Source organism: Scomber japonicus, chromosome 6 (assembly GCF_027409825.1).
Source record: "Scomber japonicus isolate fScoJap1 chromosome 6, fScoJap1.pri, whole genome shotgun sequence".
Classification (NCBI taxonomy): Eukaryota; Metazoa; Chordata; class Actinopteri; order Scombriformes; family Scombridae; genus Scomber; species Scomber japonicus.
In genome coordinates, this window is record NC_070583.1 from 14,559,075 (window position 1) to 14,586,966 (window position 27,892).

The following is a 27,892-nucleotide window of genomic DNA, read 5'->3' on the forward strand; positions in this document are numbered from 1 at the left end:
TTCTAAATTTGTCACAATTTTCTATCCACAGCAAAAGCAGATGCTTAAAGAGATCTTAGCTGTAGTAGCTGTCGTTTCATCTGAAGAAGGCTCATCTATCAGCCACTGGACGAAAAGAGCTTTGTAAACATCCTCTAAAGCACTTCACCAAAGCAACAGGCTTAATAAAGATGTCAATTTACTTTATTGATTCACTTTACATCGTGTATTGCCTCTGCAAGACACAATTCATGCAACCGAAGAACAGGCTCCCATTGGTCCTGTGTACACAGCTTGTGAATTTATGACTGCATAATAATAAGACAAACTTTTTTCATACCAGTCACTTAAACACCCCAGTGTGTAATAGTTTTGTTGTGCGTTTAGCACCAATACAAGTGATTTATGATCCTGCGGTTGAGAAAATTGCCATTCATTTCTTCGCTGTTGATAAAAATTGCGTTGGTTGATAGAGTACTTGTTGATTATACTCACAAAGGAAAATAAATCTGATATGAATCAATATGAAGACAATAAATACATTAATGGCACTACTGTAGTTTATTAGGAAGAAGATAGAGTGGCGATACTGGATTCACATGAAACTAGACAGCCTAAGGCATCTATTGGTACCACCAACCATGTCCTGCTAGCTTGTCAGGGAGGGAAGGACGCTTCCCTTAGTTAGGCTAAATTCTAGTAAGGGAAAAACTGGCATGGCCATTTTCAAAAGAGTCCCTTGACCTCTCACCTCAAGATATCTAAATGTAAATGGGTTCTATGAGTATCCACCAGTCTCTCCTTTACAGTCATGCCATCTTTAGGCTAATTCCATTCGGTTTTTGGCAGAAAGTTTTCAGTTTTTTGCATGCAGTATCGCTTTTAGCTAAATGCTCACATTAGAAGAGAATGCTCACCATTTTGACATTACTGTAGTTTTGGGTGTTACCATGCAAACATTCGCTAAACACAAATTGCAACTGAGGCCGATGAGAATCATTATTTAAAAACAAATGATTTTTAGACCAAGAACTGGACAATAGTTGTTGAGATACTTTATTCTGGACCAAAGTGATGGTCCAAGTGACCAACTTGGGCCACACCACCAATGTGGCAAAGAATTACAGGTGTAACTGTCCATATTAAAGCTACTTGTAAGGAACAAACATCTGTAGAGGAATAACACCATCAAAATGATTTTACTGCAGTCAGTCACTACAGTCCATTACAACAGCAGTAACAGAGTGATGTGACAGACTGACAACAATAAATCACAACTGAGGGCGGGTTTCTGCAAGTTTGCATTTTAGAGCTTTTAAAAAGCCAAGCCAATCTCTCAAAGTGTGATCCATCTGCCCATTTTATAGTGAATGAGAATCTGGCCGATAATGTCGGAGGCCGCAACACAACAGATCTACACAATCCACAAAAGTCCTCTAATCCTGCAGAACATGCTTTGAAGCTGCTTGATATTTGACTGTAGCAGCAGACCAGTTCCTGTTGTAGCTGTAACAATCTGGAGAGATGAGGACAGGACTTTTGGCTTTTGCAAAGCATAAATGCAGATTCCTCCCCTCAGATACAGGGTGTATTTTGTGGATTAAGCACCTCATGGTAATCATGAGAAACTTGCTGATGTCAGTTTTTAAATTGGATAGAGAAGAAATGCTTGAACCCTGAGATGAAAGGTGTTCACTTCTTTTAATAAAAATAATGCATCAAACTGCAGCAAATATAATTTTGTCCAGAGACATTAACACAGTGGATTTACAACAACTTAAGTTGTAGTTCCTACGTCAGTTCTACCGTAAGGGCCTCATGAATAACAGCCAATTTGAGGGCTGGGAGGATGAGGATGTGTGAAGATGTCAGTCCTGCATTACAGAAGACAACTGGAGGGTGAACTGTCACTGTTTTAAAGAGTTGTCAGATACAATTAAATGTGTTCAGTTCCAACAGCCTTCCACAAGAGACAATATATTAACAGTTTAGTGTGGTGGCGTTCTGTCCAACTGTTGTGTGTACAGAAATGCATTGGGCAAACAACAGCACAACTGAAGGAAAGTTTACTGAGTGAAATTCAAAGGTGCCAGAAAAAAAGAGAGAGAACAGGTGCCTACATACCAGCAGTAATTATGGCATTCGTGGCAGTTCAGTACGTGTATGTTTTGCTAAATAAGCAAAAGTCTCCTGAAAACTGTGAAGCAATTCAGCTTTGCCTCATTTGTGCAGAGAATTAATGTGATGACCTCATCGTTATTTCACTGGTCAGGGTTATTTTAGTCCAAGTACTTAGAGAAATTTCAGTCTCTGCTTAAAGTGGATTAAACAGCTTTCTCTGTCATATTTATGTTTCCTGTCTATGGGCTGTTGAGTTCAAAGTAAAGCAGAGCTAATTCAAAGTAGCCTGAATACCGCATATGATTTCTCACTACAGTCATCCACATAACTAAAAGCTCTTTTTTATATATCATTGGCGACTCTAAATCTCCAGAGAAGCTGGTACTTGCAGTAATGATCTGGCAGCCAATCAAGGCTAAGTTTATGCTAAGATCTGATCAAGCTAATTAGCATTTATGTCCATTCCAAATGTTGTATGCCATAAAAATGAATGGTTGGGGAAAAAAGTTCTAATCAATTTCCAAACTCAAAGGCAAGAATGTAAATGCCTGGACATACAATCACATAAATACTTTCTATCTGTGTTGGTATGTAAAGTTACAGCTGTATACAGCAACGCTGCTTTGATGTTAATTAGCACAGAGCAGAATATGGATGGGAGGTGCCATGATAAGATCAATAAAATCTAAGAATATCTTTGACTTCATTAAGATGCTGTCTTCAGAGTCTGAAATGAGTGCTGGCTCTGCACTGACAGGGCTGATGTGACAGTGACAGAAAAACTAAGTCTTGTAGGAAGCTACAGAAGCTAAAGATTGCTCTATGAGTTGTTTTGGCTTGAAGACGGCTTAGTTATGAGTCAGTGACTGCAAGAATTCAACAGCAGTGTGCAATTTTATAGTCTGAAAATACTCGTGAGTCAACATGAGTTCAAGCATCCTTGGAAAATGTTCCATGAAATGTGCTGCAACTCTTTTAAACTCAGTTGCTTCTTCATTGCAAACTTATAGAACCACTGTGTCCACCTACAGCAAAAGATAACATTTTGTGGGTGTGTCCTTGCAGTTTTGTGGAAAATGGTTGAAGTTTCTTTATGGTTTTCTTTGGGTTTGACATCAGTTGTTGCTTTAGTTAATTTTCAATATCGTTTTGAGTCTAACAGGCTATTTTGACACTATATAGTTTAACAAGTCATGTCAGGAAGAGCACAGGTATGATTAAAATCATTAATTATAGCTGCATTACACTCTGTGCCATGTCCAGAGCTCAGAAAGTGTGCATGCCTCATCAATACTATTGGTTGCACCTGTGCTTCTTCTTTTCTACAATGACTCCAACTGTCTACTGTGAAATGGTCTTTTCTGATGATGGTTTGATTTAATGTCAGGGGTTCTACATCACATCTGTAAATATCATTAAGTTCCACTGTAACGTAGGAGGGTTAGGGTTCAAAATTGAGACCTCAGAAACTAGGAACAGCGGGACAGTGTCATGATGATAATGTCAGTAGCTTAACCTCTATGTTGTTTCTAAAAGGAAAGTATTAAAGTGTCTGAGTCAGGTATTCTCTATCTTCAGGGGCACATGACAGTTTTTCAGTCTCACTTCTTGGCTTGTTCATTCCTCTTTGACAGGCACACACTGACAGAAGCTTAAGGAACTTTTTTTCCTACGTTGTTGGCTTGCTTCATTGCTAAGAGACAAAGAAACAGAGGAGCAAAAGTAAAAATGTAAGATGTAGGTGTGAAGCATTTATGTGTAGATGAGGGGAGAAGGTTGTAGGTGGAGTAAACAAGGGCAGAAAGTCTGGTGGGAGGAAAGGAGAACGGTGCAGTGCTGACCACTGCGAGACTCATCCATCCAGAACATGCTGAGCTGCTTTGCTTCAGTTACTGGCTTCAGATCAAGTTTGGAGATTGAATACGTTCTTGACTTTGATTGAGAACTCTGCACAGAACTTGACATTCAACATTTCAAAATTACACCTCCTTTAATCAACAGGAGATGGCAGCTTATCTTTACTCTGTTCATTATTACCAAACAAAAGGCTCAGGTGATTTTGCTGCTGGGAGAAGGATTCAATTATTGAAAAGCTGTTATAGCTCCTGTTGTGTGGCTGTGTGTGTGCACCCTATTATTCATATTTTATTTAGGTAGCTAGTGAATGACTTGTTATAAACAGCTTCCAGGGAAGTACGGTGATGTGCGACCCATCCATGTGAGGTAATGACAGACTGCATACCCACTAGACGACAGGATTGCACTGGCATCTACCTGAAACCTGCTGTTGGTGCGTTTGAGCATTTTTTTCACCTGGTTATCTCTGAATTTGAAGTGCCAGGTCTGAGGAGGATTACCCGCTGCTTCTGTTAAACACTGTGGAGCCAAATGACTTTTAGCATTTCAGACTGCCAACTTTGTGCATACATTTATGTTTTCCCAACTTCATCACATGCACAGGGACACACAAACACAAATATGCATGCAGGCACAAAAGCTAATACATCTGCACATTCACACATACACAAACAAAACTACTCCCGCAACTCCAACTACACTCAAATGTTCCTACAGTAAGTTACTCTTGGCTGTGCTGGTTATTCTACTATACTAATGTACAGCTGAATACACTCCAACTTGCTTGAGTGATAAACGGTCACAGCAGAATTTCACAGAAGAAGCGCAATCATCCTTCTTCAATCTCCCTTCTTATCAGGCATGGCAAGGATGAGCGGCAACAGTAATGAGCAAATTCAGCTACAAGATTGTCTCAAAAATGCATGAAATTGAAGTTATTTGCCTGAAAAATATATTTTTTATTAAATCTATATCATAGCAGAGATTGGATATGAGTTGAATAGTAATTTACAGATTATATAGACTGAGGAACTGGAAGCGAGGTGTCCCCTTTCTTGCTGTGTTGAGCAGAAAATGCTTGCTGCTGACGGGTCGGAATAGTTCCAAACACTGACAATTAGGTGTCCCTGGGATGAAGGTATGACAGTATCACTCAACTGACACTGTCATGAAAATACAGATAAACATCACGGCATTGCTATGATGTTGCAATATTTTGTAAAATACATGTCTCTCATCCTAACCCTCATTACATACATTATATTCCTCAATTAGCAGCAGAACTACCGAAAGTGAAAATACTAATACTGACATTAGTAGGATACTCCAAGGGCTCCCATTAATAAACTTTAGTTTGTGCAGAATAAAAAATTAAACAAATGTTTTTTTTTAAAAGAGCTATTAATACCCTCCTCCCCCCACTTTCAAATGAATGGAGCTTGAACATCTGTGACTATATGGAACCAAGGGGGGATTGAGCTGTGGAAAAATCTTACAGCAGTTTCCATTGCAAGTTGTAAACCCCCCCTGTGATATTAGATATCTCATGCCCAGGACAGCTGGGTTATTTATGCTTGATGAGATAATAAATAAATAAATCCACAGTTATACATAGAACAGTTATTACTATTATCACCTGAGTGTACTTCCACACTGGATTAACAAACACAATGCATACATGTAAAATAAAATAAATCCCCTGAAAAACATTTCACCAGGTTTTCTCTCTCTTCCCTATGATACACTTTTTTTTTTGGTTTTGCAACGCTTCTCTTTTATTCATGGAGTTGAAGCTGTTCGCTCCTGCCAACATTTCTCTTCTTAGCCGGTTCATATATTGTGATTGTTCTAAAATCATCCAAAAATATTGTTGAAATTATGACTGAGAATGAAGCAGGTCTGATCTATCGTAGTGGAAAAGAAAAGCCCTTATCTATCGTAAATCAACTGTCACTTTAGAGGGAATAGCCCACAGCACACTGATGCGTCCTGGTGTTTCCTACGCTGATGCTGCTCGGCACACTTTGACAGTGCAGCTGTGCAGCATCTGACACGCTGTAATAAATCGTGTCCGCACTGAAACAGTAAATGCGGGATGAGAAATCTTATCAGTTATGAAAAATCCGTCGACAACAGCAGTACGCCGGGATGTTAAATATCTCATTTATGATGCTTTACTCTGCTCATTGGCGCACGGATCGTGCGTAATTGGATTATTCCCGACGCTTCTTTTTGAAAATATAAAATAGTCCTACCTCACTCATGATGAACGGTGATGTCTAGATGTCTCGCCTGCTTCCAGTGCGTGAGTGAGAGTGAGAAGTTTCAGCAACAGTGGTCTTTAAAAGAGTGGCTCGCCGCGGACAGAGAAGCTTTATAAAGTGTTAAGACCAACTCCTCCGTGTCATCACGTCACCAATAAACCAATAGGAGTGCCGTGGGCAAATGTGTCTCCCAAGTCACCACCCAACTCCTTCAAATATTCATATGCTGTGTAAGCCCTTTTTATTATGATCAGCCAAACGGAGCTCCTCTCTGCTGTTGATGAACACCCGCTCAGAAATTGAAGCGTTGAGAGATATTTCATGCATCATCGATAGAAAATTGTTATTTCAAAAACATGTACTATTGTCACCCCCACCTGAGCGTGTGCACTAACGCGTGGGTGTGAATTTCATAACAGAAGCGCTCAAGTAAAATTGTTTTATCTTCTCTTTCAAAATGTATACAATTTTCCAAGTGCCATTTACAGTTTGTAGTAACATTGTGTGATTCTTTTCCCACTGTCATCACTGTAATGTTCATAAAAATGTCTCGATTACACTCTGTAGTCATTTTATTTTATTTGACAGTGTGCCCGTCATTTTTCCTTTATTTGATGCAGAATTAATTATACATAGTAAAGCTGTGCTGTGGTATAATAAACTAATTAGATTTCCTATGCTGCATTCCCAATCAAAAGCTGTTTCATTTATTGCATCAGGGAGACTGAGGTGCTTTTTAACTTTATTACATTACTTGTTTAAATGAGAAACTGCGGGGGATTTTTCAGAAATAATACAGTATTCTGAGTGGGCTTGTTTAATCCTTTTGCATCAATCTATCCATTCTCCTTTTCATCCACTTCAATATAATTTCACAAATTGAGGTAGCTGATTATCCAATGTCCTAAATCCATAGCTTTATTTGTAAAATTCAATATATGCATTGTTTGTCAAATTGAACATTTGCATAGCAAGCAGATATTTCAATCCAAAATCCAGTGTGAAAGCTCTATCTGGTTCCTGTAAGTCTGAATGGAAATAGCTTCAAAGAGAAGTAGGACCAAATTCACAAAAGCACTGATGTGAATTCAGCTTCAAGGCTGTTCAGCATCCTTATGGACTGTCACTGGGGCAACAGTGCAGTACCAGTGGAGTCCTGATGGATGGGAGAAGAGAAAACTGATTACAAATTAGGCCTAACATCTCTGCTGGTCTGACCTGACCTGTGTGACTCTGGGTAACTGTCACTGTGTCTGACAAGCTGGAGAGGATTTGCACTGAAAGTGGCTTTGGGGTCTTTGCTCTGCAGAAATAGTCTTCAAATTCGTCTGCTTAGATAGTTGGAAGGAAGGAAGGAAGTCTGTTTGATTTGTCAAGTGTGGCAGATGGCACTGAGGTTTTTGTGGAAGTTTAGTTAAATTAGCAAGGCACATCACAATCCTTCATGCAGGACACCTAACAGTCCACTAACTGAGACGTCAGAGAAGCTGGTCAGCTCACAGTTCAAATGTAAAAAGATCCGACTGGAGATCCAACACATTTAGCTGACATTGTTCCATTTGCACAAAAAACAATTAGACAAATGTGCATGGGGTAGTTCAGAGACATTTGCATTGACTGTTTTTTTTAGCATACATTCACATTTTTATCAGTGTATTATTAACTTGACCTGAGCTTGCTTGACATGTAGGTCCATACAACATATCAGAGAGATTTGGGAGTGTGCATCTGCTCCTGCATGAGTCACTGCAACCTATATCTACAACACCACTCTCTGTATAGGTCTGCACAGTGGTTTTCTTCCCAAAAACATAATTACAGCAGAAGTGTTCAGACATACGCTGCAGCGCTAATTCTATGAACTTCTTCAAAGGAACAATATGGTTGTGTAACAGTTACACTGGATAAGTAAAACTATTAAGTGCAATGAGTCAACCCCAGGCAGAAACATCGCGTAGTTTCCTTCTTCTCCTACATAATAAGGTGTAGGCTCAGGATGTAAATGAGTGTAAATGTAAATGAGTGTCTTTAGAAAAAAATGCCCGGCAACATATCCAAATGTTATCTAAAATCCCAATTGGTGTGGTCTGCATGGAAGGAAACATTTACAGGCAGGCATATTGTCGGTCAGCTAGTGGCAGAGAGACATCAGATAAACATTTTGAGAAACAACCGGCAGTCCCACAGGACACAGTAAACAGCACCTTAAGGCAAGTTGCAATGTTTCAATCAGAGGAAAAAAGGATTGTATACTGTGTGCCATGGGAGGAGAGAAAAGAGGAGGCACATAAAGGAGAATGTATACCAGCCATGTGTTTCCTATCCTACCTGCTAACTACCTGATTAAAATAGCTACTTGAATGAATAGTCCCTGACACAATGATCATAATACAAACCAATGTGGTTGCTAATGTAAGTCTGTTTTACAGTATATTATTCATCCAACTTCTCAGTTAAATGCTTTAGTAACGGGATTGTTACACTGCAGCCTCTATAGTGGTAAACGTTGAAAGATGTTTCCCAGATGAATCAGAGGTCAAAGATTAAGGTGGAAGCAGACCAAAGCTGTGATGGAGGATATATTAGCAGGAGCTGACACAGATCTGGATCCTATTTTTTCAACCCAAGGTACCAATATAAAAAAAATAAACACAGTGCTTTTACAGTGTTCAGAAAGACATAAACAGACTGTATTTCTTACTCCTGTAAAGATAAAAACCAAATCGAACTGCATGCTGTGTAAATTAGCTGTGTCTGAAAGCTGAATTTGTTATTTTCTGCCATCTGTCACAATATGTTTTCCACTGTTACTTTGAACTTTCTGTTAGGTCTTTTGTGCCTGGATCTTATATTACAGTCTACAGTGTAAGTTGTCGATGCTGCTCTGTTCATGAGAGTTTTTACTTGTGAATTATTCCACACAAACACCTTTATCCTGCTTTGTTGTGCCAAAGATACCGCTCCCCAGAGAGTTGCAGAGCATCTATTTATACACTCTGTGTTGTCTGTGCTGGATGTGAGGTTCACACATACATGTAAATATATGTTAACTAGGCCTTTTGTGGAGGTTCACACAAGATTAAAAATACTTTTGCTGTTTTGTTTATAGAAATCCCCAAATACACAGTAAGCCTATGTTGCCTGTCATTTGAAATTTCACTGATGTGATACTGGCTGATATTGTTCATACTGTTTTGCACTCAACAAAAGCTTGAAGCCAAAGATTAAAATTAAAATGATTAAAATAAAATAATTGAGATGTACCATCTTGTTTTCAAGGGGGTCCCAAACTTAGAATGTGCTGAATAAAATGTAACAAGTGAACCATAATAGTATTTTTATGTTCTACTGTATGTTTATAAATAGATCCCATGTCCTTTTCTCATTTCAGGCTTTTGAAAGAATGCCATGATATTTGTGCTACTAAAATAAATGTGTGGTTTTACACAAGTGAGGAGAGTGAGACGGATCCTGAAATCTAGTATGTTAAACCAAACACATGAAAGTTAACAAACCAGGTGTGTAATCATTTATTGTGTTACGCTTCCATATCTCCAACATACACACACACACACACACAGAGGGCGAGAGAGAATCAATCATTGAGTATTTTAACCATAGACAGATTTTCCTTTCATCTCTCTCTGTCTGATGGAGTGAACCTCTGCCCAGCAGGTTCATACCCAGAAACAAAGAGAATGACCTCAGTACCCTTCCTGCTGTAGGGCAATGTGGTTAAAAATAAATGCCTTCACAAACCCAGTTGAAACAGTTTAAACATTAAAGATCAGTATAAATATCCTAAATAACTAAATTAACAAAACTAAATCATTATCAGCACTTTTTTCCTAATAAAATATTACAACATATTGTAATAAAACACAGCCAGTCAAACAGTTGTTATGTGTAGCTGATCATCTTGTGAAAACATCATTCTACAAGTCTACATTTTAATCTGAGGCTCTACTGGAAGATTTTTGCATGATTTATAGTTCAAAATACTCTGCTATTTTAGCTCCCATCTCTTTAAGTCCCCTTCATGAAAGCCCTCTCTGTTCTGATTGGCTAGCTATTGGAAGCTGCCATTCATCCGCGGACATCTACAAGCTGCAAAAGCTAATTAAACAAACTATTACAAGGATTTCATTACTTTTTCTCGAAATGTCTTCTTTTCAAATACATCCATACATGTTCAAGCTCCAATCCGATCCAAAATATGAGAGCACAATGCAAACAACACATGAAAAAACCTTGTTCTTGTGTTTTTCACATGCAGCAGGGATTCACCATGCCTTGAATCACAGAGAACAATGAACACACACAGATTTGTCTTGGTGAGACTGTTGCAGACTCAGTGACAGTGTTTCATAGTCTTTCATAGCACAGACAGTTTGGACAAGAGGAACTAAGTGTAAAGCATAATTCACAGTCGCTGCACACTACAGTACAGAGAACAAATTGGTCCGCACATTCACATACACCCTGCAGCATTATATACTGTAGCTCCATGTGTTCTCACACAGTGTGCTATACAATATGATTACATCTGCAGAAGGAAGTGATCCATCTTTATCATTGTGTTATTTCAGATGCCACTGAAGGATACACAAGCCGAGGTGCAACTGCAGACTGCTACCCTGATACGTAACACCAACACCATGAAAAACACATCTTTCAATTACACACAGATAAAACTGCCTTAACAAGCAACAATAAACAATATCTTCCTCCATTAACTCTATCTTAACTAAGTCAATTAATACATTCCATCTTTCTTTACCAGTATTGTCAATGTGGCTGTTGCCACTGGAATTAGCCAGATATTTTATTCAAATTTTCCATATATTACACAACAAAAAAACAAAAACACAATACATTGTGTGGACAGTATACATACTTACACACACACACACACACACACACACACACACACACACATCACAACGGGAGCAGCCCAATTCTGTGAGATGAACTCAGAGCCCCCATAAGGCTGTGCAACCAGATCTGGGGCTCGAAACCCAGCTCTCCGGAACCCGGCACAAGACAAAGAGTGCAGAACAGGCTATGTCACAGTCAAAACATGTTTACACAAAATAAGGATATGTTGCACGCACACACACACACACACACACACATAAAAAAGAGATTGAACAGAATAAACAATTAATAGCAAGTAATTATTGCCAGATACTGCATCAGTCTGTTAATATCCTGTTCAAGTGTGATTTAATCTGGTCTAGTGAATCAATCTGGTCACTACCCAGATCTTTCAGAATGGATGCTGCCTGTTCCATAGAGACCAAGTCCAGGTAGTCATTTAACCAATTGTCTATATTGAAACAATTGGGTTTCAATATATATTTCCCAGTAGGCAAACTATTGGACATAATGGGAAATTTATTTCAATCCCTAACCTTCAACCAAAATGCTTTTGTCTCTGGGCAGTGCCACAGTAAATGTATAAGAGTACTAGTCTTCCCACACTCCTGCCAACACTTATCTGAAACATCACTATTCATTTTCATAAGTTTCTGTGGGGTGATGTAAGACCTAAACAGAATCTTCATTTGTATGACTTTATACCTTATACATTTTGAAAGATAGTTTGAGCGACTCACTATAGTTTCCCACTGGTCTGTTGTAAGTTGTAATTTTAAGTCTTTCTCCCAATTTGCTCTTATTGATACATTACATTTAGGAGACATACAAGATATTAATCTGTAAAGTTTAGAAAACTTACCTCTGCCAATGACTGCATCTCTAATATCGATATACTCATTGCTAACAAAAACAGCATTTTTCCATGTTAGATTATTCATAATAGACTTAATTTGCAAATACTGAAAAATGTCTGAATCATTTAAACCAAACTTTATCTTCAGTTAATGAAAGCTCAACAAGTTACCATTATTTTTAAATATATGATCCAGTTCAGAAATGTCTTTATTTCGTCATACATCATTATTAAGAGGTTTCCTGCCAGCCTTGAATAATGAATTATTCCATACGGGGCAAGAGGGTAAAGATGTACCACTAATTTTAAGTTGTCTGTGTTATGTTCTAGCTATTTTACATGAAATCAAAACTACTGGGTTTATAATACACTTATCACATTTAGGGTTATACCAGAGGGAAGCCAAGGAGACATCTTTACAATTTGTAGATATAATATTTTGTTCCAGCCATTGCCAGCTATTTCTGTCTACCTACTGTTTGTCTTCTTGGTCCTTCTTGTAGGCCCAGGATACTGGATATATGCCATTGTAAGACAAATAATATGTGTACATATCTGGTATTCCCAATCCCAGTCAATTTCAATGAACCATTTCTTTGGGATTTCAAAAGGAATGGCAGAAAACAGGAACACTAATCTAGTGAGCACATTCATTTTAAGCACTTCAGCTCTCCCCCACTATGAAAGTGGTAAATTTGTCCATCTATTCAGATCTTCTCTAATGGTTTCTAATAATTTGGGACCATTCAACTCAAAAATTCTGTCAATTGGGGAACTGATATTGACACCAAGATATTTCATACCCTCTGACCTCCACACAACAGAGATTGAATTCAGTTGACTAGGATGTGTGAGACGATTTAAAGGAGTAGCCTCACTCTTGGACCAGTTGATTTTATATTCAGAGAATGTTCAGAAATCACTGATGACTTTCAGTGGATGGGGCACAGAGAGGGTAGGTCTAGACAGAGTCAATAAAATATCATCTGCATAAAGGTTAGCCAGATATTATCTTGAAAAAAGGGCAGAAGAGTCCTTTACTCAGCCAAGGTTTTTCTTCTTGCAGCTAATTAAGTGATAAATAGATTAAATTAATACTTCTGCAAAGTGTGGGGCCATGTTGACTAACAAGCTTCCAATGCTGTGCTGTTTAATGAGAATAAGCTTTCTAGTGAAAGAAATTACAAGTGTACAAAAACAGTAAGGAGCAGGAGAGAAAAAGTTGGAGAACACATGACGCAAACAGGAAGACGCTGAATGCAGTAAGATTAAAGACAAGATGAAAACAAAAGAAAAGCTAATCATCTCCCTTCAGGAAAGTCTCTGCACTTCGAGGGAGGAGAACAAACAGATGAGAGCTACGTGCAAGGAGGAGAGTGAAAGGATCAAAGGAGCCTTGGAGAAAGAGTGGAAAAAAAGCAAAGGTAGACCAGGACAGTCATTAAAGAAATAAGAAGATTCTGAGCTTTACACTGTAGGAAAAAGAAGAACCACAAAAGCCAGGTCATGAAAACTGTGAGTCTTGCACATAAAGTTGCACGCACAGATTTTGGTCAATCTCAGAGAGAAGAAAAGTTAAGATATGATCTGAGAGGAAAACTTGCAACGGCGAATGAAGGAGGTTTAGAAGAAAAAACTGGATCTTCAGCATTTATGAGGATATCACATTCAAACAATTACTGATCACTTTGGTTTGGAATAATTACACACCTTATAAAGCTTTAACCACACATCAACCAGGCCGTTCTCATCCTCTGTTCCTATGATATAATACGAAAAGTTATGCACTACTTTTCGTATGATATGGACTGGTAAATGGACTGTACTTATATAGCGCCACTCAAAGCGCTTTACATTACATCTCATTCTGCTCATCAGGAGGAAGTTAACCATTCAGTCTCATTCATACACCACAACAGGCCCAAGGATACATCAACATGTGGACAGTAGGAGCCGGGAATCTTCCAATTGGAGGACCACCGCTCTATCTCCTGAGCCACAGCCGCCCCATCATACAAATTTAAATACATGCAGTAAAGTATTACTTTAAATATATAAATGCTATATTATTCAACATAAAACCACGAACATTACCCCTGTTGTGTCTTTATAAGTCCCGGGAAGACTGGATAATTCACTGATGATTTTATTTATATCCTCAACATTTCTTCACACAAAAACAAGAAAGTGTCCTGGATAACTCAACAAAATGCTGGGTGAATTTTATGACCATCGGTTTTAATTATTTCACTTTCGATTGTGAGAAATACGGTTTGATTCTGCTGTTTCGGACAATAGGAAAAAAATGTTCATGTCTCCAATCTCCTGCTCATAGTTGTCACAAGCCTCTGTGGCTCAGATACACACTATGAGGCTAATAATAAGGCTGTGAAAAAGCAAGAAATCCCATTTTCATCAGTGGGAATTCCCAGTGACGTCATGTGTTCCCAGAAGAGGACCCCCTCCTGTCATAATGCCTTCAATTTAGACCCGAAAAATGCAGAACACTGACTCAGAAAGTTCACACAAACCAGGTTTATTTTTTGGCACAGAGGTCAAAGCAGAGGGAATCCAAAGCCAGGTAGATGAATGGAATAAAGTCCAGTAGGAGTTCTGAGCTGATGTTCAGGGGGGTCCGAGGAGGCGACTGAGAGCAGGGAAGATGTGCTGGCTTTGTTTCTTGACTTTTCCAGCTCTTCAGTTTCACTTTCATAATTTCAGTGTGTCTCTTCTCTTATTTTTTATCTTCCTCCTCTATCTTGTCCATCTCTTTTCACCACTCATCTATGATAAGCCACTCCAAATAAACGGAAAACCACAACAAAATGGCCGCTAACTGGTACAGTCATTTCTAATGCGGTCACAGGTGAGTATTTTACAGTGGCTTTGAACATGGCTTTTCTTTCTTTCAGAAAACTGCAATGTTTTAGGCTTCAAATTCTACGTTAAAAATTGTCTAATGCTCGGGCTAAAATATCTAAAAAACCTTAGAGGCTCACTGACTAGCTTTTTTCCTGAGCTTCCAACCACATCATATGGCCCTATGATTTTTCACCTGTACTGACATGAATTCCTCCTGGACATCCCATTAGTACTGGGATTCATAAATTTCATTTCTCAGTCCAGATGGACATACACTTTAATCCTCCATAGCAGTCAGTTTGTTAGCTTCATACGTCTTTAGTTCGTGTCCCAGTACAAAACTGGAGGCACCGGAAAAGAGGCAGCCTCATTTATCTTGTATCAGGTTGTTCTGTTTGTTAGCCCCGGGCCATAGTATATAGCACCCAGTACTATATCTCTTGTCTTCACACGTTTGATTAAAGTACAACAATGCAGCTCTCCCAGCCCATTCTGAGCGGCTTTTGTAATTCTGGTCAGGCATGCTGGGATGTGTGAGTGCAATGTTATTTTAAAATTGTGCTGCTTCTGCTGGAATGGCACAGAACAATTTGCGGCAAGCTCATGTAATCAGTTTATTTGGGTTGTATGCAACAGTGGAATTTCAATTCAGCAAATCTGTAATGTTTTAACTGAGAGAGGTGCAGTGTTTTGCAAGAGGCTGATAAGATGGGTATTTTATAATGATAAAATCTGCATAAATGAGGGTTACCCTTTTGGCCTTTAGCCCTTACAGCTTTAGTGTTGATTACATACTGTAGCTCTTGGATATAGCCAACCATCACTGATTTGTGTGTGTGTTCATGGATATCCTAGCACTCTCTAAACAAACATTGTGTCAAAAGAGCCCAGGGACATTCTCCTTGTTTTTATGACTGTGGTTGGCAACTTAATCTAATCCTGTGAGCATGGCCACCGCTGGAGAGGCAGAGACGGCCGCATAATGAAATCTCACACACGGAAAAACCTGACAGCTCTGCCTGGCCTGGGATCCTCTTCGTCATGATCTACTGCTATTGTTTCGCTTTCTCTTTCCAACACTCGTCCTTCGTCTCCCTCTTTATGTCTTTCCCTTATAATCCCCTCCTCCACAGGGTGTCCAGCTGCTGTCACACATCTTATCACAGTTAGTTCCCATGATGCTCCCTGTCTTGGTAAAGCGGTGTGTGGCCAGGTCCCTACGTGGCCTCTCCTCATCAGAGTGTGCAGAGACGTTTTTATAATAAGTGTTTGCTGCTGGGCACTGAAAGCTGCAGAGCCAATAAGCTTGTAGTAGCGCACAGCTTGCTGAAGACAAAGTAGGGTACATCTAATGATATGCATACTGTGTGTTTGTGTGTGGGGAGGGAAAACACAGGTACAGTAGCAGCCCAGCAGCCCAGCAGCCAAGCTCCTGTCGAAAGGTAACTCTATATCTCATGTTGTCTAGCGTGTAAGTGTAAGTTGTGGTATTATGGAGAGTTATGTGGCGTTTCTTGGCATTGAAGTCTGGTCATTGATGTGACGTTGGCAAAATAAATAAATACATTTTAAAAATGAAGATACAATATATTAATTAGTTATCTTAAAAGGTGATGCTGGTAGGAGGATTTTGTTACGTTTGGATGAGGCTAGACTAGCTCTTTCCCCCTGTTTACACCCTATTATGACAGTCTGTTCACATCTGACCCTCAATGTGGATTCTCAGCTGAAGCCATGTGAAAGTAAAAAAGATGAACATTCATGCATATGCATACAGTATGTGCACACATGCTCACACTTGCTGTCTCCCTCCCCATTTCGTTCACTTTCTCATACACACACATACACCTTCTTCGCCCTCTGTACATGCATTTTCCGGACTGTGAAGCTCCCCAGCTGCCATGCCCAGTGGGGATCTCCAGAAGAGTACAGACAGTTCATTTCATGTCTTAGCTCTGCACACTGCAGTTATTAGTGCCTAATTACTCTGAATGTTGCCAGTCAAAGGAAAGTGATGATAGGCTGTCTTCATGTCAGGCGCCAGTTGAATGTCTGCCTGACAGCGAGAGACAGCAATGAATGAACTGGAACCCACCAACCTTGTGTCCTGAGAGTGAATTTAGCGCTCTTTGCCTACTGGTGAGGTCTGGATTCAATTTGTCTTGCCTTGTCTGCACTCCTGATCAATACCAATTGTATTACAAGTGGAGCAGGGCCAAACCAATGTGCACTGTCAGCACCTGCACGTGGATGGATCGGTCTGGGAATATTGGCAATTCTGCTTTTTATTCATATCTAGGAGAAACACACTGATAGTAATTGAATCCATCTTAAACCAATTCTTCTCATCATGTATATCAATATCAAATTAAGGGTAGGTCTATTGTCATGTGATCACAAAGTCGATTTAAAGATCCTAGTGTATCATGACAACAAGACAAATGAATTGGGAACAGACTCACATAAAAGAAAATGAATTAAGCCACAAAAGGTCAGAACAAAGCTAATTTTTTTTATCAATTTCCTTTCCAAGAGTTAGATAAAAAGATCAATACCACTCCCATGTCTCTATTAAATATGAAGCTGCAACCAGGACACTGCTCTCAGCATTCCTGTTAATGATTCAGTGATTCATTGTCTCTGCTGGTTATTTCAAAAGACCAGTGTGTAGGACTAGTGGCATCTAGCAGTATGATTGCATACTGCAAACTGAACACTCCTCCACCAACCTATCTCCCCTCTAGAGCCAGTGTTTGGTTTGTCCATTCTGGGCTACTGTAGAAACTGGCGGTGCAACATGGCAGACTCCTTGGAAGGACCCACTCTAAATATGGATATCAAGGGCTCTTTAGGAAATCTCATTCAGGTCAGGGTGTCTTTTGGTAGAGAAACTTGAGTACAGGTTACGTACACACAGGATCACAACAAGACAGTTCATTCTGAAAAATAGCAGCTAGTAACCTTTAAAGTTATTTTAAGCAGATACAAGACAAATGAGGATTATGACCATATTAATACCTTCTACCATCTTGCACAAAAATTACTTGAAAATATCAAACAGTGACTTGTATCACTATAGAGAGCACTGTTGATGTCAATTCTAACAACATTGTGGATCCACTTTCATGCCAGAAACATTTAAATGCCTTTTATAATGCGGGTGCCACATTTGTGGAGCTGTTAAAAGCAGCTGTTCCATTATGCTAAAGTGTTTTCATTACATTAAAATGCTGCACACAAAGCAGAAGTCTTTGACATGAGAACAGTACAAGCCAAAACCAACAGAGAGTGGACAATGTTCACACTTAATGAACTCAAAGCTCTGACTGAAAATGTCAGGTAAAATCGAAAAATTACAGTAACACATCAGTAAACACAGTCTCAGCTGGAGGTAAATAAACACTTGTGCACTCAGATTTTATGCTGCTTGAGTGGACAGAAAGAAAAGATACAGGACACAGCACCTCTGCTATCTTCCAAGTTTCTTAAAGAAAACAATGCTGCTCGCCTTTTATTTCCTCAACAGAAAGAGTGTAAAATCAAGATGTTCAATTGCATGCACAAAAAGTAAATCCACACTGGAGGAGGTGTGCAATTACACTGTTTCACACCCTTGGCACAACTGAAAGAGGCTATAGATTCTCCTGTTAACTGAATAATGATGTATTTCAACCAAAGAGAGGAGCACAGCCCTGAAAGAGAGAACCAGTCGACTCAGCAGCAAATGAAAGAACAGGTCTGATGAGTCAGTGCTTAATTACTCTACAGCCAGAAGACCTTGGTTTCCTCCAAGTTCCCAATGACATTATTGGAAACTGGTTCTGGAGATTATTTCAAGCTGTATTTTCTGAGACATGAAATTGCTGAACAAGGTAAAAGACCTCCTTAACAGGAGCACAAAAGGCTCTGGCCAAGCATGAGAGTACATTACTGATGACCTATCAATACCCATTAGCTTAGAAACCTATTAATTATTTCTCTTTTGCCCAACTGACCTGGAGGTAAAGGACAAGACAGGAACAGACAGAGACAGATCTGTCTGGGATGCAAGAACGTGGAGACATTTTGAACACACTCTCAAACAAACCTCAGCTTCCTGATCTGAATAGGAAAGAGAGGGATTTATGAAGCATGTCAAGTAGTAGGAATACAGAATGTAAAACAATTAGAATAATGACTTTCTTCTGTTGTAGAGATGCAATTACTGTCAAGTAGGCTTTACGCCGATCTGATCATCCGATATTTAGCATTTTATGCAATTTGTGAGATCGGCTGAAATGTCTTAATTCGCCGATCCGATCAATGTCGTCATGTTGAAACTTTTTGCAGATGCTCCCCTTGCATGGATTGGAGACGGCTTGTGTTCTATCTGTCTCATTTACTCCGAAGAAGTTCCACACCATCGACATGTTTGTTTGAATCCGACAGCTAGTTTTGAGCCCTCTCACGATGTGACGGACAATAAAGTTTTTTGAATCTTGAATCATTAGCTGTCGGATTCAAACAAACATGTCGGTGGTGTGGGCAGACAGATAAAAAAGAGAAATTTATCTGGCAGTGATAGGCATTGTGTGAACTCATTTGGCAAGGGCTTGAATGTAGTAATGTAATCGATGTTCATTTACATGTAAAAGTTCCACACTGCAGATTCAAAGTGAAGAGGATGTGGCTCTTCATCAGAATATATTTGCCAGGTTCTGAAAACAGCTTGTCCGTTTGTTTTTTAATATATTTGAACTAAAATGCCAAAAGTGTATAATTTCTCAGACCTTGCAGATAAGCTTACTACTCTTAAGCTTGCCAAATGGTTTGTGAAGATAATAAAGAGCCTCAAATGCCCCTTTTGTTCATCCAATTTTCAGGAGATATTTGGCCAGGTCTGTGATTTGCTGCTGCAGTTTAATATTTTATGGTCATCAAAGCACAGGGTGAAAAAAGTAGAAAATGACCCACAGGGAAATCACCTACTCTGAACTAATGCAGGCAGTAGTAGGAGTATTAATAACTTCAAATGAAAAACTGACTACCACTCAATCCACACTGTGTTACTGTATTAGTTTTACACAAATCCTTCATCGGTCTGCATGTCTTTATCTTTTACATTCATCCATTCTTTCTCTATATGAAGCTACAGTACAAGTTTAACAGAGGCCACCTACAGTGGGGAGAACAAGTATTTGATACACTGCCGATTTTGCAGGTTACAAAGCATGTAGAGGTCTGTAATTTTTTTCATAGGTACTCTTCAACTGTGAGAGACAGAATCTAAAACAAAAATCCAGAAAATCACATTGTATGATTTTTAAGTGACATAAGTATTTGATCACCTACCAACCAGTAAGGATTCCGGCTCTCACAGACCTGTTAGTTTTTCTTTAAGAAGCCCTCCTGTTCTCCACTCATTACCTGTATTAACTGCACCTGTTTGAACTCGTTACTTGTATAAAAGACCCCTGTCCATGCACTAGAATTTAACAAATTGTTGTTCTGCATTATTGTTTTGGTCTATGAACAAAGAGATCCTTGCCAACAGCTAACAATAACACAAAGGATGCTTGCTTGGTGAGAACTCATTCCTTTTTGTTTTATGTTGAATGCTGGAACAAGAACGCATCACTGAAATTTGTGTGTTATTCAAAATATGGAGACTAAAAATATGACTAAAAATATGGAGAAAGGTCCAAAGACCTTCTAAAATTTAACAACCTGGTTACCTTTGTTACCCTGGTAACCTGGTTTCCTCTGTTTATAACAACTATCAAACCAAATCATCTAAATGCATAACCTGCAGTATCCAAACATAGTAAAACTGTATTTTGATTTTATGCACTCTGGGCTTAGAACAACTTACAAGATAAACTTAATTTGGAAACAGTGCCTTCATATCTGGCATTACAGCATCACATTAAAACAATGTTTTATGTCAAATGTTTTTCAGCAACAGTCAAGTTTTCTCTCGCTCTTTCTCAGATCCTGTGTTGCTGTGTCGGATGTTATTGTTGTAATATATTGTGTTTTTATGTAAGTCTGTGACACCCATTTTTTCTGCCATTTTGTCTAGGTCTCCTTTGTAAAAGAGATAATGTTTCTCAAGAGACTTCTGAGTTAATAAAGGCAAAAAATAAAAAATAAAACAGTATATGTGCAGTTATTATAGGACTGGATATTGTTGGTTTATCCATCACTACTCTTCCTCAGGCTTTGCCCTCATTTGTATTTTCTGTAGAAACATCTGTGGCTCAAGACTCATGCACTGTTATCACAGGAAACTTACTCAAATGGAATTGAACAAAATATTTGAGATGACATCATTAATTCATTTTCCTTGGAGTGCCAAAAGCAATGACTATGTACAAGTAAAATGAAAAAAACTGGCATCCCACATGATCACTTATTAAGCAGAATGTGAAATTGGATTTGTCACATTTGGTTGCGCACATAAACTGGAAGTACAGCATTCAATGAGAACAATTTATTAATGAAAGAATAGCGTTTGCCCTCCAGAAAAAGCTTTTCAAAGGGTGATTTCAGCGAGTTTGTAAAACAAGTGCAAGATGTGTGTCAAAAGCTTCTAGAGTGAAAAATTAGCTGACTTTATACAAATAAGGCAGCCACTGCAATATCCTAAACTGCCATCAGTTATGCTGTGAATGCGTTTGTCATGTTGCTGCCATTGATTAGTGTGTTTCTGTTAAATAGAAGGAGCTACTCAATTGCCTCCTGGTAGCCCAGGGGACATGCTTGTCAATGCACGCAGACTTCCAAAACCAAACACATACATTAAGAAAACAATGTCCACTTGATTTCCATAAAGAGAAAAACACTGTATAGTTTATTCATCATGCTTGGTGCTGCCATCAGTCACCATTACTATTATTAAACTCGATATCACAGAGTATTTGAAATAGAAAGGTGATCCTTTTAGGTGTTTGATATAAAAGAGGTGAGGATAAAAAGAACAAAACTACTAAAATGCAATTCAATTTAGTTAAATTGCTTGTTAAGTTGCATTATATGTCTAATAGCTTTAATATCAAATTTTGTTTCAACAGAATTGAATTAAACAGAAGAAAAAAAAACATCAAAAAGTATCAATGCAGAGTCACTATAAGTATGTGGACATTTAGAAATACTTCACACTTAACTGAGGGTTATGGAAACATTTTAGGATGTGGTGTCTGGGAAGGGGGCATAAAAGTGGATCATCCAAAAATGACAGCTGTGTCATTCCATAAAATGCTGCAGTGGACTAAGCTGTGCTAGCATGTTGTGATGAAGTGAAAGCCTCTTAAAGGCCCAATGGTATTTCACTTGCACTTTTTCACCTGACACAGCAATTCAGGATCCAAACACGCAACAGATTTGTAGAACAAACTTTAAGCTCCATGCTCATGAATGTGAATATTAGTTCCTTGAAACACAGTTAATTGCACCATTTGCCAAAACACAGGAAGTTAAACATTTACTCATGGTTACACAGTGATGGATTGGACTTAAAACCTTTTTTTTGTGTAAACATGTTCATCAATTCAGCAAATCATTGTATAGACACATAATCTGATCCTTGAGCCTCTTTTCTAGACCTACCAAAACACATTCACACTCCTACATCCATATGTTCATTATTGAAAGCTGTCCATCACCATGTTGCTCTCCAAAGCATTTTTTCAGCAACAATCTGCTTTAAATTCTTATATGAGCAGAGCAAACCATTGATTTTCTTCCCTTCTGCTATTTTTGAACATCAGAGGGTGGCTGTGAGGTGTAAGGCAGATGAAGTGTGGGCAGCTTTCCTCTCTGAGCCTGAGGTGAACTCTGTCATACGCTCTAGTAAAATACCCTTCATCTTCCCCAACCTTCTCAGAGATCCCGCCAAATGATTGAAACTACCTCTTACAAAGATAAAACAAAAGTTGAGCAACAACAATAGATGGTGAAACAGAGACATATGTTTGGATGCCTCAATGCAAGAAGTAAGATTATCTGATTGCCCTTTGGCGAAAGCTCTCTAAAAAAGCTTTTCCATTTAGTGTTAAGACAGGTTGCTCAAGAGTCAGTTACAGGCAAGAAATAAACTATTTTCAGTCATTCGTAAATACTGCTTTAGATGTATGTTGACTGATTCTCTGGTGTGGTTTTTTTTCTCCATTCTGGGCTACTGTAGAAACATGGCGGCCTCAGTGGAAGAGGACCAGCTTCGTATGTAGACATACAGTGTTGGGAAAGTTCACTTTCTACATGAACTAGTTCAAAGTTCAGTTCACAAATTTTAAAATGAACTAGTTCAGTTCATAGTTCATAATTCAAAATTTTGAACTGAGTTCACAGTTCCAAAAATGAACTAGTTCATAGTTCTTTTTTTTCAATATGTTGCTGCGAGCTATTATTTTAAAAAAATTATTGCCACAGCCCATATAGACCCACAGACAGCAATTATTTGATCAGTTTTAACACTGAAACTATGCGTCAGATTTCAACATAGTTTGAAGTAATCATACGAAGATGTCGTATTAATGGTGGAGGCAGAGTCTGAGGTAGTTCTGCTCGGTACTGCTGCCTTCATTTGTTTTTGCCTCCATGCTTCGCATTTTGATGACACATGCGGAGGTGTGACTCTGTGGTGGCTGGTGTTGCCAGATTGGGTCTTTTTTTCCGCTACATATTGAGCTATATTGAGGAAGGCTCTATGGAAATCTGGCACTCTTGAACAAAGTTAAACTGTGAGAGAGCGTTGTTCACCAATGCCAGAATGAACGTGTTCACAATAACGTTCATCAGGCAAAAATACAGTACGTTCAGTTCACTTTCGCCCAAAATATGAATGAGTTCATGAACGATCGTTCATTGAACACGTTCAGGCACAACACTGTAGACATAAATGGCTCATTCTAAGGTGACAAAAAGCAAAGATTGTTATTTTCAAGTGATTATACACTAATGTGAACATGCCTGTGAATATTATATTCCATTTTTGCTAATATATCCCCCTAAATCTTACACACTGATTATTTAGTTTTTAACATAAAACCTACACACAAAGACACTATATGAATTAATTAATGTATTGGGTGAGTGAGCAACAACACATGCAAAAGTTTGACATGCACCCTCAAAACTGCTACAAAACAGGGTATCCATGGCATCAAATTGGGGCTGATCTCCATAGTTTTCTAATTTCAACTCTTTTTTCCAACACATATGTAATGTAAAAGCACTACTCTTCTGATACACTTGTACCAACACCCTAAGCTCCTTCAACTTTGTCCCTTTGGTATTTTTAAATTAACTTAGATTTAATGCTCACGTTGTTTATTACAGAGTATTAGGTCTCTCAAGAAAACCCTCATTGCTGCTCGGATTCTTTGAGAGCTTTCTCAAAGAACAGATTGCCTTTTCTGCCAAATTTACCTGTAAAATAATTTGCCATGAATGGTTCATTACTCCACAAAAGTGTTTCTGACATCATCTCACTGTCAGAGAAAGGTCCACATTAACTTTCATTTCATTAGTATTCAGGAGAACAGATAGCACCTTTTATGTTATGGCTCCAACATATTAACTACTGAAAAATCGTACCCCAGACTGGTTTGCATAGTCTTGTTTCCACAAATGTGTGCCTGTCTTAATCAGTGTTGTGTTACATTGTAATGTGTTACTGTAATCACATTACATTTACCTGTAACGCAGTAACGTAACGCATTACAGTGTCTCTTAGTCGGTAATCATATTACAGTTACTAAACAAAGAAATATGTCATTACATAAGTTCTTCAATTATTATGTATAAATTGGGCGGATAAAAAAATAATCAAATGAGCTTTTCATGCACGCTTGCAGCACAATTGCCTGACCTCATGCTAACACAAAGCTAATAGAGAAACACTTACGAACCCACAGTGATGTTCAAGCTGGAGTCTATGTGTTGCTCGTTAATCTCCGACTTTCAGAAACAAACTACGCAAAGTCATGATAATAGTGTTTAGTTTAGCTTGGCCATTGTTGTGCTGACTCCAAGGAGAAACACGTTGTCTATATTTTATTTTGAGGCAGTTATTAGTTGTACAACATGGTTTTATGATAGTCAAGACCCACATTATTTTATCTGTCGATATATTATTTTTATACATCACCGACATTGCTAAGGAGTAACGCAAAAGTAATGCAACTATTAGTGTAATTACTTTCCACAGGGAGTAATTAAGTAACATAGCGCATTACTTTTTAAAAAAGTAAAAAGTAATGTGTAATATATTACATTTTATGCTGCACTCTCATATTTCATGATCTATTTTAGTTTAGCTTTTTATTTTTATTTCACTCTTTGTTTTATTTTTTATTATAATTGGGTTTTCTTGTTTATAATTGTATGTTTTAATGTTTCCAATTCTTACTGTTGAATGTTTGTGTTTATGTAAAGCACATTGAGTTGCCCCTGGATATGAAATGCACTATATAAATAAAGTTTCCTTGCTTTGCCTTACTCTAGAGGTTGTCAGATTGAGCAACGAGTCAGTGCTGGATTTTATGAGAAGTGCCTTCTATTACAAGAGACTTGGTGCATAAGTCTTTTTGGCTGCCCACGCCATCACGGTTGGATATCATTTATCAGGACAGCACTATCAAGGGATGTGGTCTGCAGAAGCGCTGACATGCTGAACTGCTACCCCTTCACTGCCAAAGTTGTAGTCATCTGAACCCAGACATGACAGATGGGCACGTTGGGACACGGGGCAAAAAGGCCTTGAAGAGATGTTCAGCAGTCTCAATCCCTCTGGGAGACACAGGAGAACTTGTCCCTTAAGAGTATCGCCTTGATCTTGATTGGTATTTAGCTTCAATAGAGTTATAGCAGGTACAGGTAATCATCATTTATTTAACAGATAGTATAATGATTTAATGTCATGGCCATGGACAACACTTTGGATGGCAGGCGTTTGTGAATACTCAAATAATCAATAATTAAACTGAAACAGTGCACAAGGCTCATTAAACTGCTGTTATCCATAGCAACAATACTTGCCTCAGTGAGAGTTAAGGCAACTGTTACTGGCGAAATCAACCTAAGGGTTAAAGTACCTACAAACAAATTTTAAAAAATGTATGACACAACTGCTCCTTTTATCTGTGGTGAGTGGTGATAGTATAATCACAATAATGTGCTCTTAAGTGTGCTGATATAGAAAATAAACAACTTACTATCAAGTCAAGACAGTCAACAAGGTGTCTGTAGAGCGAACATCTGATTTATAATTTACTGAAGGGAAAAGTGTTCATATAAAGATCAAGATTCAGACTTTGTCATTTCTCAGCAGAGTCAGCACTCTCATACATTAAAATGAAACTTATCATCTGCATTTGACCTATCCTACACACTACTATTATAAGGGATCACAATTAACAAATAAAGAGTATTAAAACACAGTAAACCATCAAGACATGCCAGTACAATCTGGTCAGCTTTAATTAAATATAATAAATAAATAATAATATCTTGTTTAATGTTTTTTTGGGGGGTTTTTTCATGCCACTTTGAAGGAGAACATAGCAAAACACTGAGGCCACTATGGCAAGTTGTTCCTATATTTAACCCTAACCCTAACCCTCACTATACCATGTTTTGAGAGATTTTGGCAAGACTTTGCCTGAAAGAACTCTCCATTACCTCCTGTGGTTTTTGAGCAAATACCAACGCTTCATCCAACAAAGAAGAAATAACACTAAAAACTACATATAAACTACACACTTTGAGGTTTTGGTAGTCTTCTGAATTGTAAAACGGCTCATTGTTGGTCAGTAAGAAAAAGATCAGTTGCAGGTCAGTAAACTAAAACACAAGACCTTTTTATGGATATGATATGAATGAATGTGATCTGACAACAAAGTGAGTCACACAGAGTGAAGTGAGAGGGACTGGATGGGACTGGTAAAACCTCAGAGGCAGTGAAATTGTTCTGCTCGGACAGGCTGTAGATTGCAACCTCTGCTGACACCCATTGCACTGCCCGCCAAGGGCAGTTAATCAGCCACAGGGACCTCAAACAAAAAGACAAGTAACTATTATTTTATACTTTACTCTATTTTAAACATGAACTTTTGAACTGCTCTCAGCCATACACTGCGGTGATTAGCCTGCAAAATCTCTTGCTGAGTTGCATTAAACAGCCAATAAAGAGTACCTTACACTAACAAGGTCGCGTCAAGGATTTTAGCCTCAATTGCAGACACATAATACAGTGGAACAGAGTTACTACTGAGGGCCTTTAATTAAGTAGCAGCCCTATGCTGCAATGCTCTTGAAAGCATTGGCTTTCAATAATGAGCAGACGTGTTAAGTTATTCATCAGTGGTGCTCTACCAGCGCTGGCCTTCAAGATCCTGAACAAAGCATGAACTGCTTAATTTGCCCTGATCAGTGCCAAGAGGGCCCATTTAATTCAAGTCAATCAACATAGTGGCATTCTGATGTGGCAGAGCTTTTACGTGTCACCGGGGTCTGTTGTGCATGAGTAAATATTTATAAGGCTGATGATGAAGTGCTCTCAGGGTTTATGTTCCATTATCATATTCATGTTGGAGGATGAACAGTGAAGTTCTCTTGACCCTGTGTACTCAAAGGTCAGTGAAAAGAGATGATGGTGTTGCCACCTTTTTAGTGGATCACTTGAGGTGAGAAGTCTTTAACTCATGTATAAACAAGCAAAGCAAAGCAATCCTAACCCTTCATGTACATATTTCAGTTTATCTTTGCTAGCTTGCCACACTTGCTTAAAAGATAAGTCAGGTGTTATTAGAGATTTTCTTATTGTCAACAAATCTCATTAAAAGGCCAAAATCTACCATGAAGTAATCCTACTAACAAGGTCATTCCTCTGTGCCATAGTCTTCAATTGTTGTCTAAAAACCTAACATCAATGAGCCACATCATTACACTGTGTCATGTTTCTTCATTACAATGAATGTGGACATTGTAGTTTATTGAGTCATTGCCACATACACCATCGTTTTGACATAAATACTCACTAAAACACTAAATCCTTAGTTGAAAAGTCCCCGTCAAACACACAACAACAACACTC

At 38.5% G+C, this 27,892-nt stretch overlaps 1 protein-coding gene across 1 annotated transcript in view; it reads right to left on the reverse strand.

Annotated features, from left to right (window-relative positions):
* The window catches only part of LOC128360544 (calmodulin regulator protein PCP4-like), a 32,941-nt gene extending 26,568 nt beyond the window's left edge, over nt 1-6,373 (reverse strand). Inside the window, exon 1 of the mRNA XM_053320989.1 lies at nt 6,213-6,373. Within this exon, the coding sequence (XP_053176964.1) occupies nt 6,213-6,221 (9 nt within the window). The 5' untranslated portion in view covers nt 6,222-6,373. The remainder of the gene's footprint in view (nt 1-6,212) is intronic.
* Between the last annotated feature and the right edge of the window lie 21,519 nt (nt 6,374-27,892).